Below are 17034 nucleotides of genomic sequence, written 5' to 3'. Positions count from 1 at the left end.
CTCAATCACACTGCCGCTGATTATCCCTTTCTCTCTCTCACACACACACACACACACACACACACACCACATAACTAAGGATCTGAAACATGCTAAAAGCAACTAAGCGCAAAAAGGACCAAGTAAGTAGACAGTGAACATGCAGACAAAAGAACTCAGAGGTAGACACACAGAGCATAGAGACAAACAGCAACAGAGTACACTCAGACATGTAGAACATGGTGTAATGCATACAGAATACTTAAACAGATTAATGAGCCGACTAGCCAAGAGACAAGTTATTACCAGACGGATTGTGAGAAACAAATTACACAGACAACCAAAGAGCTCTTTTCACCATCACCATCACTTTATTCTCTCTTTTTGACAACAAATGGGAAGCACATTCCATAACTACAAAAACAACGGTGGTAAACTATTTAGAGAAAAAGAGTAAAACACTAAACTGAGCTAAGGTAGGATACAGTGCAGATCATTTCAGCAGGGGGCAGAAAACATTACTCTCAAGTGCTTTGAGAGAGGAGAGGAGGGAGGGGAGAGAGACACAAAAGGCATGAAGGAGTGAGGTAAATCTATCAGACAAGGTCCATCCTGATTCCCAGTAGGTTCTCATATGAGTTCTGACATACTGCCTTATCCAGAGTACCCCCCTCAGTGCATAACAATCTGATCGCTTACAGTTAACCCAATTAAAATCACTGATAAAACAGAGGTCATTGTTGTTCATTTCACAGGGTGCTGCAAGTAAGGTGACACCAGAAGGGGCCAGGATTGGCCAAAGAAATTGTTTACATATCTATCACTTTAACATAAACATCATCATCATCTCTGTTTAAAAGGATGGATGGACAGCAGTGGGTACAGTGCAACTCCATTGAAACATTCAGTACAGCAGCATGACAGTTTAAAAGGAAAAAAAGTAAGTAAAAAACAAAATGTAACCATGGTTAATATTTACAAAATAAATGGCCGCTACTAAACTGGCCTGTTTTGGCATGGAGTTTTATACCATCATCCTAATGAGTAGAATCCAATTTATACCTTCACTTTCACACAAATGTGAAATGAGAAGTTCATACAGCATGTTTAACCAGAGGTATATGTGCTCAAAAAACAAAAGTACTTGGTAAACTAACCAACTGCGATCAAACACAAATTCACACAAACTTAATTGTGTGTCTTTTCCACAGAATTCTGTGACATACAGGTATGTCAATAAGGCCTCACTGTGATCTTTGAGATAGTAACATCAATAACCATGTCAATTGAATTACTAATTGATAACATTCTAACATTCCACACTAAAGACAAACTAGACCAACTGACTAATAGCTAAATACACACAGAATTAGAATAAACAATCAATCAATTCTGATTCTATGAAAATACATTCCCATGTCAGGGTCTTTCAAAACACACTGACACCATTCAGCCTATGAAGTTCAGTCCTACACAGTAGTGTCTTCAGGCTTCTCTCCTTCATCCTCAGAGCCACCAGTGACTGGTTGAGCCTCCAGGGTGCCAACTTTTTCAGGAGATTTGGCCAATCGCTGCTTTTCACCCTCTTTTTCAGGGTTCCCACTGGCTGAGTGTGTACTTGGATCCTCCATCGTGTCATAGTCATTGGTCAGGCTGACAGGCGAATCCTTGGTGGGAATGTTGGTCACTGCTACAGGGTGGGTTTTCATGTGCCCCTGTGGATGGAAAAAGAATATGATGGTTCAGTCAGGTGGGTTCGGCTTAGAGTTAGGAAATGGGGTTTGAAAATGTATTTTTATAAAATAGTCAGAGCAATACCCATATAGCTAATACATTAACACTATCCTCCAACCTCAAGAATCAAAACTCTGAGAAGATATTACTAAATTGCATAATGATGCACTTTAGGGCAAATATGTTGCTAATACACTTCCTATGCCTACCTTTAGTCCACTGCGGCTGGCATATGCTTTCCCACACTGTGTGCAGCAGTAGGGTTTCTCTGGGCGGGAGGACTGTGGTGGTGTCGGGGCTGGGGTGGTCAGCTGAGAGGCCTCAGCATGCTCCTCTGATGCCTTATCCAGAGAACCATCCCTCTCCACTGTAGAGAGGCTGGGGGTCTCCTTCTCTCTCTCTGGTTCCACGACAGACAGGGTGTCTCTGGGCATTGCACCCTCACTCTCCCACTCAGGGCTGACTGACTTCCCTTCCAGACTGGGTTCCTGTGGGCTGCTGCTAGGGGCCTGGACCATGTCTGGGTCAGGGTTAGCTTTAGGGCTGGCAGGAGGGGTGAGTGTAGGTGAGGGGTTGAGCGCAGGAGAGCTTGGGGTGGACTCAGGGCTGGGGAAGAGCTCATCTGTGGAGAGGCTCTTGTTGCCTGTGGATGACGAGGAGGCATTGCTGATGCTGAGCCCACTGGGTCTACTATCATCGTTCACACTGGGCCTGGAGACACAGAGAGAAAGGGGGGTGTTCTCATTCTCTGCCTCACCATTGACCAAGGAGGTGGACTGGGATCTGTTGGAGAATGTTTTCAGGGGGCTAGCGTTAGCCCTTTGCGGGGTCTCCTCTGCGAAGTGTATGGAGCCACTGGCTGGGCTGTCGATAGCTAAAGGGCTCTCTCCCAGGGGCAGGGGGTCCTCTTGTCTCTCTGGAGAGGGATTATGGGTCAGAGGTGGGCTAATGCTCGGTGTGGAGGGTTCAGATTCCACCATCGGGGGGCTCGGGTCAGCTGCTGGGGATTGTTTAGGGAATGGCCCGGAGTCCAGGCTGCTGATTCGTGTATTGGGGATGGAGACGCCCATTGTAAAGGAGAGGGGAAGGAGAGGTTGTGGGGGGTTGATTGGGGAAGCGGCGCTCATTTTGCCCAGGTCTGTGCCATCTTCTGGGGGTAGTTCAGTGCCCTCCTCTGGAGGTATTTGACCTCCGAGGTGCATGCGGATGTGATGTTGGAGAACCAGGGCGTTGGTGAACTTGCGCGGGCACAGTGGGCAGGAGTTCTGGGCCCTGCCATTGGCTGGGCGGGCGCGGTGGGTGGCCAGATGAGCCCTCAGACTGCCCTTGGTGGAGAAGGAACGGCCGCATAGCTTGCAAGGGAAGGGGCGTTCCCCCAGGTGGGTAGCCTGGTGCAGACGCAGGGCTCTGGGGCAGCTGAGGACGCGCAGGCACACCGTACACTGGTTGGGGGCCAGGGAAGGGTTGGATCCAGGGAGGTCCTGGCTGCTCACCATGGCCCCAGGGTTTGTGTTGGGGCTCAGGCCCAGGGCTGCCATCATCTCCCTGCGGTAGGCATTGGAGGTAGTACTGAGGTCGTAGCCATTGGTGTCCCCGTTAGCAGAACCATCAGTTGGGTTATGCGAAGAGGAGGCCCCCTGGGGCTGCTTCTCCAGCTTTTGCACCAGCCTCTGCAGCTTGGAGGTGTCTGAGGTCTGGGTGGAGGGGGTGGAGGAGGAGGAAGAGGAAGATGTTGTGGGTTTGGGGTAGGGAGGGAAGGGAAAGGAGAGCTGGTGATGGGAAGAAGTGAGGTGGGAGGCTGAGGAGTGGGTTGGGGGATGGAGAAGGGCGAGGTGGTGGGGCGACGGGCCCCCAGGGAAGAGGATCTTGGGGAGGTGGGCAAGCTGGGAGTATGGGGAGCCTGGGTGTAATGGAGGGGTGTTCTCATCAAACCGCTGCTGCTTCACACCTTTGAACTGGCCTCCCATAGAGGAGGTTGAGGAGGAGGGTAACACACTGCTGGAGGCACTGGCAGCGGCAGCAGCAGAAGCTCGGTTCAGCTGCAGTAGGGAGTGGGCCGTGGACAGCAAGGCCATGTCTATACTGGGTGGCAGAGGTAAAGAGGAAGGGGAGGGCCGTGGAGAAGCCCCAGACAGGAAACCCAGAGCCATGCCCTCTGTCATCCCAACTGCTCCTTTCACCCCCCCAAATGACTCCTCGTCCTCCACCCGGCGCTTCCTGCGCCTCTGGGGGGCGGCGGGAGTGGGCGGGGGCAGCTCTAAGGCAGGGGGGAGCAGTGACAGCGATAGCTCAGGGTTCTGCTCGCGATGCCTCAGGAAATGAGCTTTGAGGTTCCCTCTGGTAGTGAAGCGACTGAGGCAGACGGGACATTGATACGGCCTCTCGCCCGTGTGGGAGCGCAGGTGGATCTGCAAGGAGGAGTCGCTGCTCAGCACCTTCCCACAATACCGACAGGCATGTGGAGGACGGCACGCTGAGGATGACTCAGACGAGGACCCCAGGGAGGAGCTGGGCTGCAGGTGTTCCTGGGAGTGGCTCGATGTGGGGAGGGGCGGAGTGGCGAAGCTAACTCCATTACTGTGGCCAAATGGGGAGGTATTGGAGGATTTTTCATGGAGGTAGCGCTGGGGTAGACCCAGAGACAGAGCGAGGGGGTGTAGGGAGGCTGCTGAGGTACTGATGATGGAAGGGGAGGAGGAGGATGAGGTAGAGGAGTGTGGGGCTCTGTGTCCATTTCCATTGGTGTGAGAGAGGCTGGGCTTGGATACAGGGTGTTGGGGAAACAGCGAGGGCAGGCAGGACAGGAGAGGGGAGGCTGATGTTAGTGGAGGGGCAGGGGAGGGGTGTGGTGGTGAGGGGGATCCTGCTATGGATCTTTGGCGACTCTCCCTGCCAGCCGGGGGTGCGTCTTGGGTGTACACTGCCCCTCCGAGCCTGAGCACGTGCCTACAGATCTCCTCAGTCATCTGCATCTGGTGGATCTGCCTCTGCTGCAGCACCCTCAGCTCCTCCAGAAGCACGGCCAATGTCGGTGGTACCTGGATCTGGCCCAGCGCCGGGGGACTAGAGGCCTGCTGCTGGCCAGGGCTGGTGCTCTCCCGGTAAGGTGGGGCACAGAGAGAGGAGAAAGAGGAGGAAGAAGAGGTAGTGGTGGTGGTGGCAGAGCTACCCATCTGCGGTGAGGTCATGGTGGAGTGGGAAAGGCCCAGATGTGAGAGCGTGTGCGGCCCTGAAGTCTGACTGAGAAGCCGGGGAGAGTGGGTCTGGGAGGACAGGGAGGGGTGGGGGAAGTCTGGAGAGAGGGATGAGTGGGTGTTTGGGAGGGAGGTGATGTAGGGGGCGATGTGGCTGGGCCAGTGGGGAGGCGGAGAGCTCTCGCTGGGGAGGGAGGGCGCGTGGAGACCCCCAGGGGACGGTCTAGGGGCCAGGGGGGGCTGACAGTCCTGGAGAGAGGTGGGGGATGAGGAGGAGGACCCAGATGAGGTAGGCTCTGAGCCAAGAGAGGTGGACGGTGACTTCACGGCCAGCTGGTCATCTATGGACAGAGAGAAAGAGAGGGATTAAAACCTATGCCTTTTCACCACTACATTCAACCAAATGAAAATTTCACTTTTATGCAGTATTTAGTAGTGTGATTGTGCCTATTGAAAAATATACTTTTGTACAATGAACAGACTCGGATTACAACAACAATTTATACGTTCGGGCAAGCCTCCTCCTCTCCTCAAAATGAAGTTGGGGAGATAATGTTTAAGTTGAAAGTTTAATACATGTTATATATGATATGATTGTTTGCATATCAACATTTCCAACATCAATGATCCTGTTTCAACTTCTAATGCAATGATTTAAAGGAAATGCCGTGATACAAACAAATAGGGACACATACAGTCTATGCCACCTTGTCATCTTGCTTTCCATAGCAAAACCCTCAAACGTCTTGCACAAAAGCTTGCAGACCACCTTGCTGCTATGACAACACATTTCAGAGGACAATGCACATTGCCAAGACAACCCATAACCCCTCTTAACCCACCCCTCACTCCAGCAGTTACGTCTTTCATCTCTCTATTCGCCCTTCCCCCCTGACGTAACCGAGGGGTCAGAGATCAGGCCATGCTAAGGGTCCTGGGCACTGTCCAGAGGCTGTGATTGGTCAGCTGATCTGACCTTTCGAGCTCTGGGGTCAAATTCTTTCAGAATCTTGAGCACAGAGTGAGAAAGAGAAAAAAGGGGGGAGGGGAGTAACAATGGAAAGACAAACTAACTATTCCCTCCTAAAGGGATATAATAATGGAATTAATGACTGTACTTGTTGCTACTCAATCTTGGGTCTTATGGACAGACCAAGAAGGCATGCAAAATAATTTTCCATCTTGTTTCCTTATATGGCAATCTGCCTGTAGAACGTCTTTGAAGAAAGTATTTCTAAGGTTTGTTTATGCTGCAAATGCAGTACAAGTGAAGGTGCATTCTACCGCCTCAGAGTTTTACCCACTGAACCCCCAACTGAGTGGTATACAGTCAATAGAACTGAGCAGGAGAGTGGAGGGGAGCATTGAGAGGGTAAAAAAGAGGGGGGGAGAGAGAACAAGGAAACATGAGGGAGAGAAGCATGGGGACAAGAAGAGAATAGAGTGGTAGAGATTAATCTTTACCAAAAACACCCCCTCCCCTTCCCCCACCATCCACTTTATTGTTTGTGAATAGGAGACTTCTCTAAACTAATAAAAGACCTCCAGCGGTCAGGCTAAGCAGCCTGCTAGTTTCCTAGTGGACCAACATCACAGGAAAATGGCCACAGATGTATGTAACCATTCACACCAAAGGGACAAGTTTATGGGGCCAGCCCTGAAGTACCTCAAGATCTTCCACCAGGACACATTAGGAGCACACTGATTTGACAAACTTAAAACTTATACAGAAAAATCGACAGAGGATGATTATCAGTGCAAACAGTAAAGCATAAACAAACATGCACATCAAGTAAGCCTAGGCAATGCACCTGAATCAAAATAAGAAAATAAACATTCAGCTACCCCAGTTTTGACTTATTTTGTACCTGTAAATGAACAAGTTGCGAACATTTAACTTCACTCTTTACAGATTCATTTTTTTTCTGCAAAAAAGTGCAATACAAACTAAAATAATTTATAGAATACTTGAACAATTGATCATGATCTTCATAGCTGTAAATCATAAATTCTGACCTGTTGCCTGCTGCCTCATTCATCCCTGGTTGGAAGACAAATACCCACAGGACACATGCAGTAGAATAAAAATACACTTTTCTCACCGTGCGATAGTAACCGCGTGCCCCCCGGGTCCGAGTTAACGAGCTGCTGGGGTCGTTTCTGCTTCCGGCGTGACATGATTCACGAGGAGAGAGAGAGAAAGGGGGGCATCAGCCGATTAAACTGCGCTGGGCACTTTTCACACTTGTACGCACTCAGCCAAAGAACACAACAATCCTCCAGAACTCTAAAACATTAGCATTTCGAATCGGCATCTAAAGAAAGCTATCGAGAGTTGATTCCTTGCGAGGATAAAATCAAAAAGGTTTGGACATGGAAATCCGTGTGACTGCACCGTGTCATATGAAGCTGCCGTGAGTGCGTGTGTGGCTGTTTTGCTAAAGTCGTCTCTCTCAAACTTGCCCAATTTGCGCCCCTCCTCTCCCTCTGCGCTCCTGCACACGCACGCACACACACACACACACACACACACAACCTCTCCTTGTTCTTCAATGATATTTGCATTTCAATGGCGCGGAACACACAGTCTCACTGGTTCTCTATTTCTCTCCCTTTTAGCGTATTTTCTCCAGCAAACACCGTAAACTTTTAATCAAAGATCAACATATGGTGTCAGAAATCATACAAAAAGGCGCAAACACATGTTGATTAACTTTCTGGGATGTTTGTGATTGCTCAACACACAATTTATGGATCACTATAATTTGGTGACAACAAAACAAGGTGAAGCATTCTAGTGTAAAAATAATCTTATCATATCAACAAATAAAATCCTCAAATGCTGGATTTAATTTACCCAAAGTATTCTAGCTAGCCTACAGACTATTGAGGAACAAAAGTAATTATTGCAAAGTTATCATTTGCCAATGATTCATTTAAAGGTCCGGGGAAAGAACTCAAAAAGAATGTGCGGAATCATGGCGGAATCAATCCCTTGCAGAATGAATATGATCGATGCCTATTCCGTATGGCTAATTATCAACAGGCCAGTGAGAGACTTGAGGCCACAGCTGCCATAACACATTAGAACATGGATGTATTGCATGTTATCCCTCGCATTCATGCTGACCCCCCTTCTGCCAGTGTTCTGGAGCGCAGGAGAACCATTTAAAAGGCAGAGAATAGATGTGAATCTGCGACAATGGCGCACTGGACACAGTTGAGTGAGCATCTCCCTCTCTCACTATGAACCCCCGGATCCACTGCTGCATAGCACAATGCCCCTCTTTCACCCCCCGCCTTTACTCCTGTACCACGTGGAGGAGGGATAAAAGAGGCAGAGAGAGGGAGAGAAAAAGAACCATAAGTAGGTGTCTCACATATATGTGCACTCAATGCCTACACGAAAACAAAACCCTTTTTTTTTTTTTTTACCATGAAATCCTTATTTAATTAGAACCGGTCTTTTTTATCTGACATAACAGGTGTATATTTACAAATTCCATATGTTGGTTTAGAGGAAATCATGCGTGTAGTAGAAAAACTAAATTATAATGAAATTAGTGCAGGTGCAAAAATAAGTGAACCCCACCAATAAGTTGCATTGGTTAAATCAAGTCGGTAAGTAGAATCAGGTGGGTAAATAATTGGGTACCAAATGAATCAATTAAAGGAGAGATCTTTAGGAAAGAGTTTGGGGGGGGGCACTCTGATAAATAGAGATAACTGACCTGGTCAGTTTTGTGTTACCCATACAGGTGAACACAAAACACACCACGTTGAGAGGAAAGGAAATCTCAGAGGACATCAGGAAGAGGGTAGTGAGAGCACATCAGTCTGGGGAAGGCTATAAAATCATCTCAACAAGATTTGAGCTCCATCAATCTACTGTGAGGCAAATCATTTACAAATGGAGAGCATTTAACATGACAGCAACTCAGCCTAGAAGTGGACGCCCTTCCAAAATATCCCCAAGAGCCACAAGAGAAATGATAAATCAGGTAAAAGCCAACCCAAACATAACATCTAGAGATTTGCAGACCTCCCTTGCTGCATCTCAGGTAACTGTGCATGCTTCAACAATAAGAAGAACACTGAATCGAAATGGCATTCGTGGTAGAGTTGCTAGTAAGAAGCCTCTGCTGTCAAAAAAGAACCAAACTGCCTGTCTTAACTTTGCCAGAGACCACCTGGACAAGCCTGAAGGTTTCTGGAAGTCCGTTCTCTGGACAGATGAGTCCAAAAGTGACCTTTTTGGTTTGGCAAAACCCAACATTGCCTACCACCAAAAGAACCTTATCCCAACAGTCAAGCATGGTGGTGGGAATGTCAAGATCTGGGGCTGCTTTTCCTCCTCTGGACCTGGACGACTCCACATCATTAAGGGAACCATGAATTCTGAGGTATACCAGGAGATTCTTGAACAGAACGTCAAGCCATCAGTGAAGGAGCTAAAGCTGGGCTGAAAATGGGTCTTCCAACAAGACAACGACCCAAAGCATTGAAGCAAATCTACTAAAGAATGGCTCAGGAGAAAGAAGATTTGTGTTTTGGATTGGCCAAGTCAAAGTTCTGATCTAAATCCAATCAAGATGCTGTGGGAGGACCTGAAGAGGCAGTTCATGCCAGACACCCCTATATGAGATGCTATGAGACGTTAGGTCCAAGTTGTCGCTGCTAATGGAGGTGCCACAAGCTATTGACTGAAGAGGTTCACATTTTTGCACACATGAAATCTAAGTTTTTGTTAAATAAACCACTTTTGTTAAATAAACAATGAAAATATATCACATTTTTGTGTCCTTTATTTGGAATGTTTTTATTATGAATTGGGGTTTAGATAAAGATTTCATAAGTTCATTTTCATATTTTATATGAAAATGATAACCATCCTTGTAGGGTTCACAACTTTCAAGCAGCACTGTATGATTCAAACAATGACAGGTCAATACCTGCGGATTGAACCCATGCATACTCATCCAAAAAGCACCATCTGTAAAGACAAAAAAAGGTCCAACACAGAATTAATGAACTGCAACAATTTGTCAAACACATTGGCATAGTCTACAAAAATGTAAAGTTAGAATAGCGAAAAAACGTGTATGTACTATGGCAATATCATTGCTAAGCATACAGGCCTGAGTCTTAAATAAACATTTGTAAAACAGTTTATAAACCGTCAACAATATACACTCACTGAACATTTTATTAGGAACACCTGTACACCTTCTCATGATGGAGGCGGTGTAATGGTGTGGGGAATGTTTTCTTGGCACACTTTGGGCCGTTAATACCAATCAATCATCACTTGAATGCCACAGTCTATTTGAGTATTGTTGCTGACCATGTGCATTCCTTCATGGCCACAATTTACTCATCTTCTAATGGCTACTTCCAGCATGATAATGCACCATGTCACAAAGCAAAAGTCGTCTCAAACTGGTTTTATGAACATGACAATGAGTTCAGTGTTCTTCAGTGGCCTTCCCAGTCACCGGATATGAATCTAATAGACCACCTAAGGGATATGGTAGATCATGTCATCATGGACCAGAATCTCAAAGGAATGTTTCCAACATCTTGTGGAATCAATGACACGAAGAATTGAGGATGTTTTGAGAGCAAAGGGAGGACCTACCCAGTATTAGTATAGTGTTCCTAATAAAGTGTTAGGTGTATATGTATTATTTGATGGATCATCTGACCTACTAAGTAGCCAATCAGACACCTCATAGACCCGGCAAGAACACGTATTAGCTTATACAACATTTTGCCTTTTAATAGTGAGGTGTCCATTCAGGTAAAGATATTGATTGACATACACAAGTTGTATAAATTACTAATTTCGTGAGGAGTTTTTTTTATAGGTAGCTAGCTACTGTAATTTAGTTTTCCAGATAAAGAACTTGTTAGAGGGAGAAGTTGACAGCTAGTTTAGGCTAGTACTAGTTAGCTAGCTAGCTAGCTATATAAATAGACTGTTGTGCTAGTAATAAGCTAATATTAATTGCAATTAATTCCCTTGCTTAATTGCATCAGTGTTTAATAATTTAATTGATGCAGAAATTACATTTAGACATTGCTTTACTCTACAATTCATGTGGAATAATTGTAAGGAGCTGACCCTGGCCTAAAACTGTCAGCTCTCTACGTAACGGTTGCTCCTGTCTTGTCTCAGCCATGTCTCTGTGCAACGACACACTGCTCTGCAACTTCCCCAAGTGTCGGGCCAAGCTGTGTGGATTTGCTTGGGTAACAGCTTGCTCACACGCCTTCTGTGACCAGCACGGCTCCGGAGAGTTCAGCAGATCACCGGCGATCTGCCCCGCCTGCTCTTCTGCGCTCTCGGGAAAATTGGACATCGTGCGCACAGAGTTAGCGCCATCTGAAGAGTACAAGGCCATGGTGCTAGCTGGACTCAGGCCTGATACGGTGCTGGACATAAGTGCCCGCGCCCTAGCCTTCTGGAATTACCAGGTCTGTGTTGAGAGAAAGGATCCATCCAGGATTGGTCATATCAGATCATAAACCAAAAAGCTATCACCCTTTTCCTGTGTGTGTGTGTGTGTGTGTGTGTGTGTGTGTGTGTGTGTGTGTGTGTGTGTGTGTGTGTGTGTGTTACAGGTGCACCAGGAGCGGATGTATCAGGAGTACAGTCTGTCCCGGGCCGAGGGACAGGTCAAACAGATGGAGAAGGTGTTGACCCAGCAGAACCAGAGCAGAGAGCTAGAACTCAACGCCATGAGAGGGGAGATAGCCTCTCTAAAGAAGGTTAAACACAATGTTGCATGATAGCAAAGCCAATGATCTTCAATCCTGATTGTGGTTACACAGGGTGTGCTGTGCTGCAGATCAGGGGTATATTGGGCTGGAACCAAAAGCCTGCATACCTCCTAGTCCCTACCATAGACTTATTGGCCCCAACCCAGGACTGGGATTGTTCTTGTAATTAGCCTAAATTCCCTCGCTTCGAGGTCCCCCTCTCCGTGACCTTCTCTTTTCTAATCTGACCATCCCTCCCTCCTGAGCCTCAGGTGATGGAAGAGTACAAGAGGAAATACAGCGAGGTGTCTGAGCGTCTGATGGATAAGAGCAGGCAGTACCAGAAGCTGCAGGGGCTCTATGACTCACTGAGACTGCGCAACATGGCGGTGGGAGAGAGAGAGGCAGTGCGCCAGGGACCCCCAGATTTCAGCACAGGTTAGAGAAAGGGAGAAATGTAGACAGTACCGCATTGACGCTTATTATGACACATCTTGAGATCTTTGTGAGTAACTTGGACTTAAATCATGATGTTGGTGTTGGTTGATTGTCAATGGAGTAATGCATGTGCAGACAGACCTCATGTTAGCATCGGCCCATTGAGATTATTTGGAGAGGAAGTAAAGTAGATTTAGGGGAGGAGTTGTTACATAGAATGGTTCATAAACACAGACGTGGATACGTGGATGTGATGAGTTGATTCATGGTGTACTGCGAAATGGGGTACTATCAACACTTATAGATTCAACACCCCATGTGATGGGTTGATTGTCTAGGTACGGAAAATAGGGTTCTAGCAACAATAGATTCAACCTTCCACCTGTTCCACAGGAATGGGACTTGCCAGGCAACCTTCTCCCAGGGGGAGCCCTCAGTTCCTGGCCATGGGGTGTGAGGGAGACAGCAGGCTCTTCTCCTCACTGGAAGATGGAGCCAAGACATTCTTCCAGTTCAGCTCCCCTGCTAGAGACAGGGGCCGCTCCTTCATCAAGAAGCACTGAGTAGATGCTGGTGTGTGTTAGCACATCAAGGTTTATTGGAGATATTTGATCAGGTTTACTGTAGACACTTTATAATGTGGATTCTTTATTGTTCAAATCTCTTTGTGAGTTTGTTGTGTTATTTGAAGTTACCTGGATGAAATGCTCTTGAGTATTATGTTTGATATCTTAACTTATAACTTATTTTGACAATAAAATGCAAATGTCAACATTTGTGTGTGTAACATATTCAGAAGGAGAATAAGAGCACACTACAGTATTTGGGGATGTTTGTTTTCTATTGTGTATTGAACCCATAAGTCTGACATCATTGTCATAGCAAATATCACAGTCATTCATTTACAAAATCCCCAGCCTCCAGCCCACTGCAACATAATACAAAATAAATATATACAAAACAGTGTTTTCCTAAAGACTATTTGACATAACAAGTATCTACTATTTACAAACTAAAAAAACAACAACACAGGCACACAGTCTCATCATGCTCCTTCTTGATCTCAACACCAAGCCCCCCCCCCCCCCCCATACCCCCCTCAATCACTCTGCGGCTTGTAGCTGACTGAAGTGGCAGTCTGACTTTGCACATTCTGTCTCTTCCCATTGACGATGAGCAGCAGAGGGGACTCCACTCGTATACTTCTGAAATCAAAGGCCTGTAGAGGGCCGGGGTTAGGGAAGGGAGGAGAGAGAAAAGACCCGAAAAGTAAGGAACACAAGAGGGCATCAATATTTACAATAAATAATGTCATTTTTTCATAACTATGTTTAAGGGAGTGTGTCTTTGAATATATGTGTACAACATTACGATGGGCAGACATTTTGCATACAAATATACGTATGTGTGTTGTGTTTAGGGTTCATGTGTGTTATAGACACCGACCTTGTTATTGTGGGCCACACTGTGACGTTTGACCTGGGGCTCAGGGATGACCACAGAGTCTCCAATCAGCACACCCCAACTGTCCGCTGTGTTGTACACCATGACCACGCAGCAAGTCTCCTCACTGTCCACCATGCCAAACGTACTAGGAGAGAGATGCACAGTATCACATCACTCACTGTCCAGTCCACCATGGAACAAATAGACAAGGCAGCCAAAATGGGTGAGTTTCCCCAACAGCTTCATCGCAAAGATCATCTTAGGTCATCTGCTTAAAGAAGATGAATGAAAGATGATCTTAGTTTTAAGAAGGTTGCAGGAAACTCACCCCCATTCCATCCATTCCAAACATAAGGAGATGCCCATAACAGTACTTTCCATTATCCGAAACATCAACTCATAATACTGTAACAACAAATATGTATACACAGATGAATAAGAAGACTAAAGAGAAAACTCACAAGGCCATGCGCCCCTCAGAGGCCAGGCTGAACACCACCTTGCCCAGGCCTGCTACCCCAGCATTGTGGCCGTGTGTGAGGGCAGACAGGGTTCGGGGCTCCAGGCTTCCAACACGGCCTGTAGGGGAGCGGAACTGTGGAGAGGAGCACGGTCCCAGGGCTGAGGTGCTGAGGTTGGAGAGCATCGTCCGTAAGCGCCGTGCTTTCACCTTCCCCTGAGGGGTGAGAGCCAGGGGAAATCATTGAGCAGATGAAAAGAACAATGCTCTACTGCCACCTGCTGGTCATCTTATGTGTCCAGAACAAACTTTCGATAGTGTATTAGTGGATGTAGTTGGTTCAAGGTAGACTCTGGGATATGATGTCATGCCAGGAAGTCACAGCAACCTTTATCAAAGAAGTTTGGAGTCAGTAAAGATGTGAACAATGTTGGCACTTGTTGATCGTCTTCTCTTGTTTCATGATTGTCTCTGTTTTGAAATTATCTCTGGTAGCGTCACCCCTCTCTTGTCCCATTGATGTCACATTCCAGAATCTACCTTTAAAGCTTCCTCCACTTAAAAGGCACAGACTTTATTTTTAGCTGTTTTATTCTATTTATATCCTACACACTTCTAAGTCGATGTACGTTGTTGTGCTCAGTCAAATTATTTGTACGGCGTGTTAGCTATTAAATGTTGGGTTGTGTGTGTGTGTGTGTGTCTGTAGCACCTTGTTCTCAGTAAGTGCTGTGAGTTTCTCTAGGTAGTCGAGCAGCTGCTTCTCCCTCTCTGGAGGCTCCTCCCACCCAGGGTCAAGGGCCCCGGCTCGACTGTACCCGCCCAGCGCTGACCCAAACATCTCCTCATACTGGAACAGCTGTGGTGACGGAGACACAGACATGGAGGGGGAACCAATCATCAGTTTTAGTTTAGTGGATTTCAATATATTTTCTTTCATAAGTTTACTGTTGCAGTAATAACAAAATATGTAAACAATGTGTTACCGTGGCTCTGTTGAAGTGCAGATCAGGGTTGGAAGAAGCTGTTCTGTCTATTTTCTCCTGAGATAGAGGAGAGGAAGAGAATTGTAGAATAAAGCAATATCTAATTGTGTGCATCTGTGTGTGTGTGTTTCAGGGGAGGCTGGTGGAGACAGAAATAGGAGGATTTACATGTTTTATACCATTCCCCATTCCATTCCATGCATTACAATGGCCTGTCCCCGGATTTCTACCTCCACTTGTGTGTGTGTGTGTGTGTGTGTGTGTGTGTGTGTGTGTGTGTGTGTGTACTCACAGCCTGTGCATAGGCACTCAGAGCCTGTTGAGACATCTGTGGATTCTGTCCACAGGTGAAGAACAGGGAGATGTAGGCATTCCCCAGGATATCTGCCAAAATGTTCGCATTTAAATCATCTCTGACTCACAAACTCTCTACCAATATCTTTCTATTTAATATCCATGTCCTTATACTCACACCAGGAGGTGCCGTCTGTGACATCCAGCTGCACAGCCTGCCTGGCCATGTCTACACTCTCCAGCACCCTCTTGCCTTGCTCATCGCTGCCCCCTCCTGGAAGCTGCCTCAGGATCATGGAGAGGCTGCGCAGGGACACCTTATTCTTACTCTGGAGGGGGAGAGGGAGAACAGATATAACAGGATTGCCAGGCAGTTGGAGAGAGGGAGATGGAAGTAGTGAGGAGACAAGAAAGAGCAGTTGCAATGAGAGTGTGTGTGTCCAATTCTGCAGGATGTGCATGTTTTTTCTCATCTCAGCAAAGATCTCACAAAGTAAAACAGACATCTCTCGCTATCTGACCTGCTGCAGAGCCCCAGTGAAGCAGGTTTTAGCAGCAGTCAGGTCTCCTTTCTTCCAGTACTGCTCCCCCAGCGTGTTCCAGCCCTCCACCAGCCCCGGCTCCAGCTTCACAGCACGGGATAGGCACTCCTCGGCAATGGCACTGAAAGTCGAAGCCACACTTAGGCAGCGGCCCCGCAGCAGTAGAAACTCAACACTGTGCTTGTAAGACTCTTGAGATGGGCGGGAGAGACACAACAAGACTTTGTTATGAAAGTCGTTATTTTACGGAACTGAATAACTTTTAGTACGAAATGGTCTGATTATATGAGAATTAACCATCAGACCAGTCTTCCTTTTCTACTGTAACTCACCTTCTTTCTCCTCGAGCATCTTTAATGTCTTTTCCATCTCCACTGCGACATCATCCTGTTTCTTCCCTGCATCTTCCACGCTGTGATTCTCAAAATAATGATCCCTAAAATTGTATAGCTCGTCCACATGTTCCTAAACCCGATAGAAAAATGAATCGAGATTAACTACACGAGAGATCAGGCGCATGAGATGAAGGTATCCTAAGGTACAACAAGAACATCATTCTGAAGTGTAGTGCTGATGAGAAATGTATAGCAAATTCACTAATAATAGGTTTACATGTGCACACATGCTCATTGGCAGTGCCGAATGACAAAGCAAGTAGGATGCATGGCTAACCATCTCGGTACCTAGCTAAGAGGCTAGCAAGCTTGCAGAAAAGAAAGATGGAGAGCTTGTCAGATTGTTACTTTACAAGCCTGACGCGTAGATGGGCTGCATAACGTGAAGACCATTCGCATTGATGGGGCTCAGCAGACAGAAACATAACATTATAAAACACGTCTAAACGTCGGTCAGTATTCACCCAAGTTCGCAACACATTTTGGACAATTAATATGACAGTTGCTACCAGTTGTTATAGTAACGACTCTGCACATTACTGAGCAGCTGGCTAACGAGGATGTAACGTGCTATGTAACTAGCCAATGGTTCGTTCATTAAAACGGTGGGATTAACACAACACACATCCATATGATGCATGCAGTGACTGAGGAGTCTGTTTTAATATTACCTTTAAAATCTGTAAATCATCTTTGTCAGTCGCAGGCTCACCATCCTTCTCCACTTCCGCCATTTTTTTTTCCAGTGGATTTTAGAACAGCACGAGAAGAAGAGGACTAGTGATCTGACCGACACCTGCTGGC

General features: G+C 46.6%; 3 protein-coding genes across 3 annotated transcripts; 1 reads left to right on the top strand and 2 right to left on the bottom strand.

Annotated features, from left to right (window-relative positions):
• Positions 1–1448: 1448 nt before the first annotated feature.
• LOC310814601 (uncharacterized protein) lies at positions 1449–7085 on the bottom strand (the record flags this gene model as incomplete). Its single annotated transcript, XM_083684097.1, has 3 exons — positions 1449–1694; positions 1923–5248; positions 7010–7085. The coding sequence occupies 3 exons, from the start codon at positions 7083–7085 to the stop codon at positions 1449–1451; spliced, it is 3648 nt and encodes a 1215-aa protein (XP_083540223.1).
• A 4002-nt stretch (positions 7086–11087) lies between these two features.
• Positions 11088–12670, top strand: ccnb1ip1 (cyclin B1 interacting protein 1; the record flags this gene model as incomplete). The annotated part of the gene is made up of 4 exons (XM_083666275.1): positions 11088–11384; positions 11532–11678; positions 11942–12107; positions 12501–12670. The coding sequence occupies 4 exons, from the start codon at positions 11088–11090 to the stop codon at positions 12668–12670; spliced, it is 780 nt and encodes a 259-aa protein (XP_083522401.1).
• Positions 12671–12734: 64 nt separating this feature from the next.
• ttc5 (tetratricopeptide repeat domain 5) lies at positions 12735–16964 on the bottom strand (the record flags this gene model as incomplete). Its single annotated transcript, XM_083665784.1, has 10 exons — positions 12735–13326; positions 13554–13698; positions 14015–14229; positions 14726–14872; positions 15000–15056; positions 15292–15383; positions 15472–15622; positions 15815–16026; positions 16168–16300; positions 16902–16964. The coding sequence occupies 10 exons, from the start codon at positions 16962–16964 to the stop codon at positions 13207–13209; spliced, it is 1335 nt and encodes a 444-aa protein (XP_083521910.1). The 3' UTR covers positions 12735–13206.
• Positions 16965–17034: the final 70 nt, after the last annotated feature.

The sequence above is a fragment of the Argentina silus genome (genome assembly GCF_951799395.1).
Source record: "Argentina silus genome assembly, chromosome: 1".
Lineage (NCBI taxonomy): Eukaryota > Metazoa > Chordata > Actinopteri > Argentiniformes > Argentinidae > Argentina > Argentina silus.
This window is presented reverse-complemented; position numbering and strand designations above follow the sequence as displayed.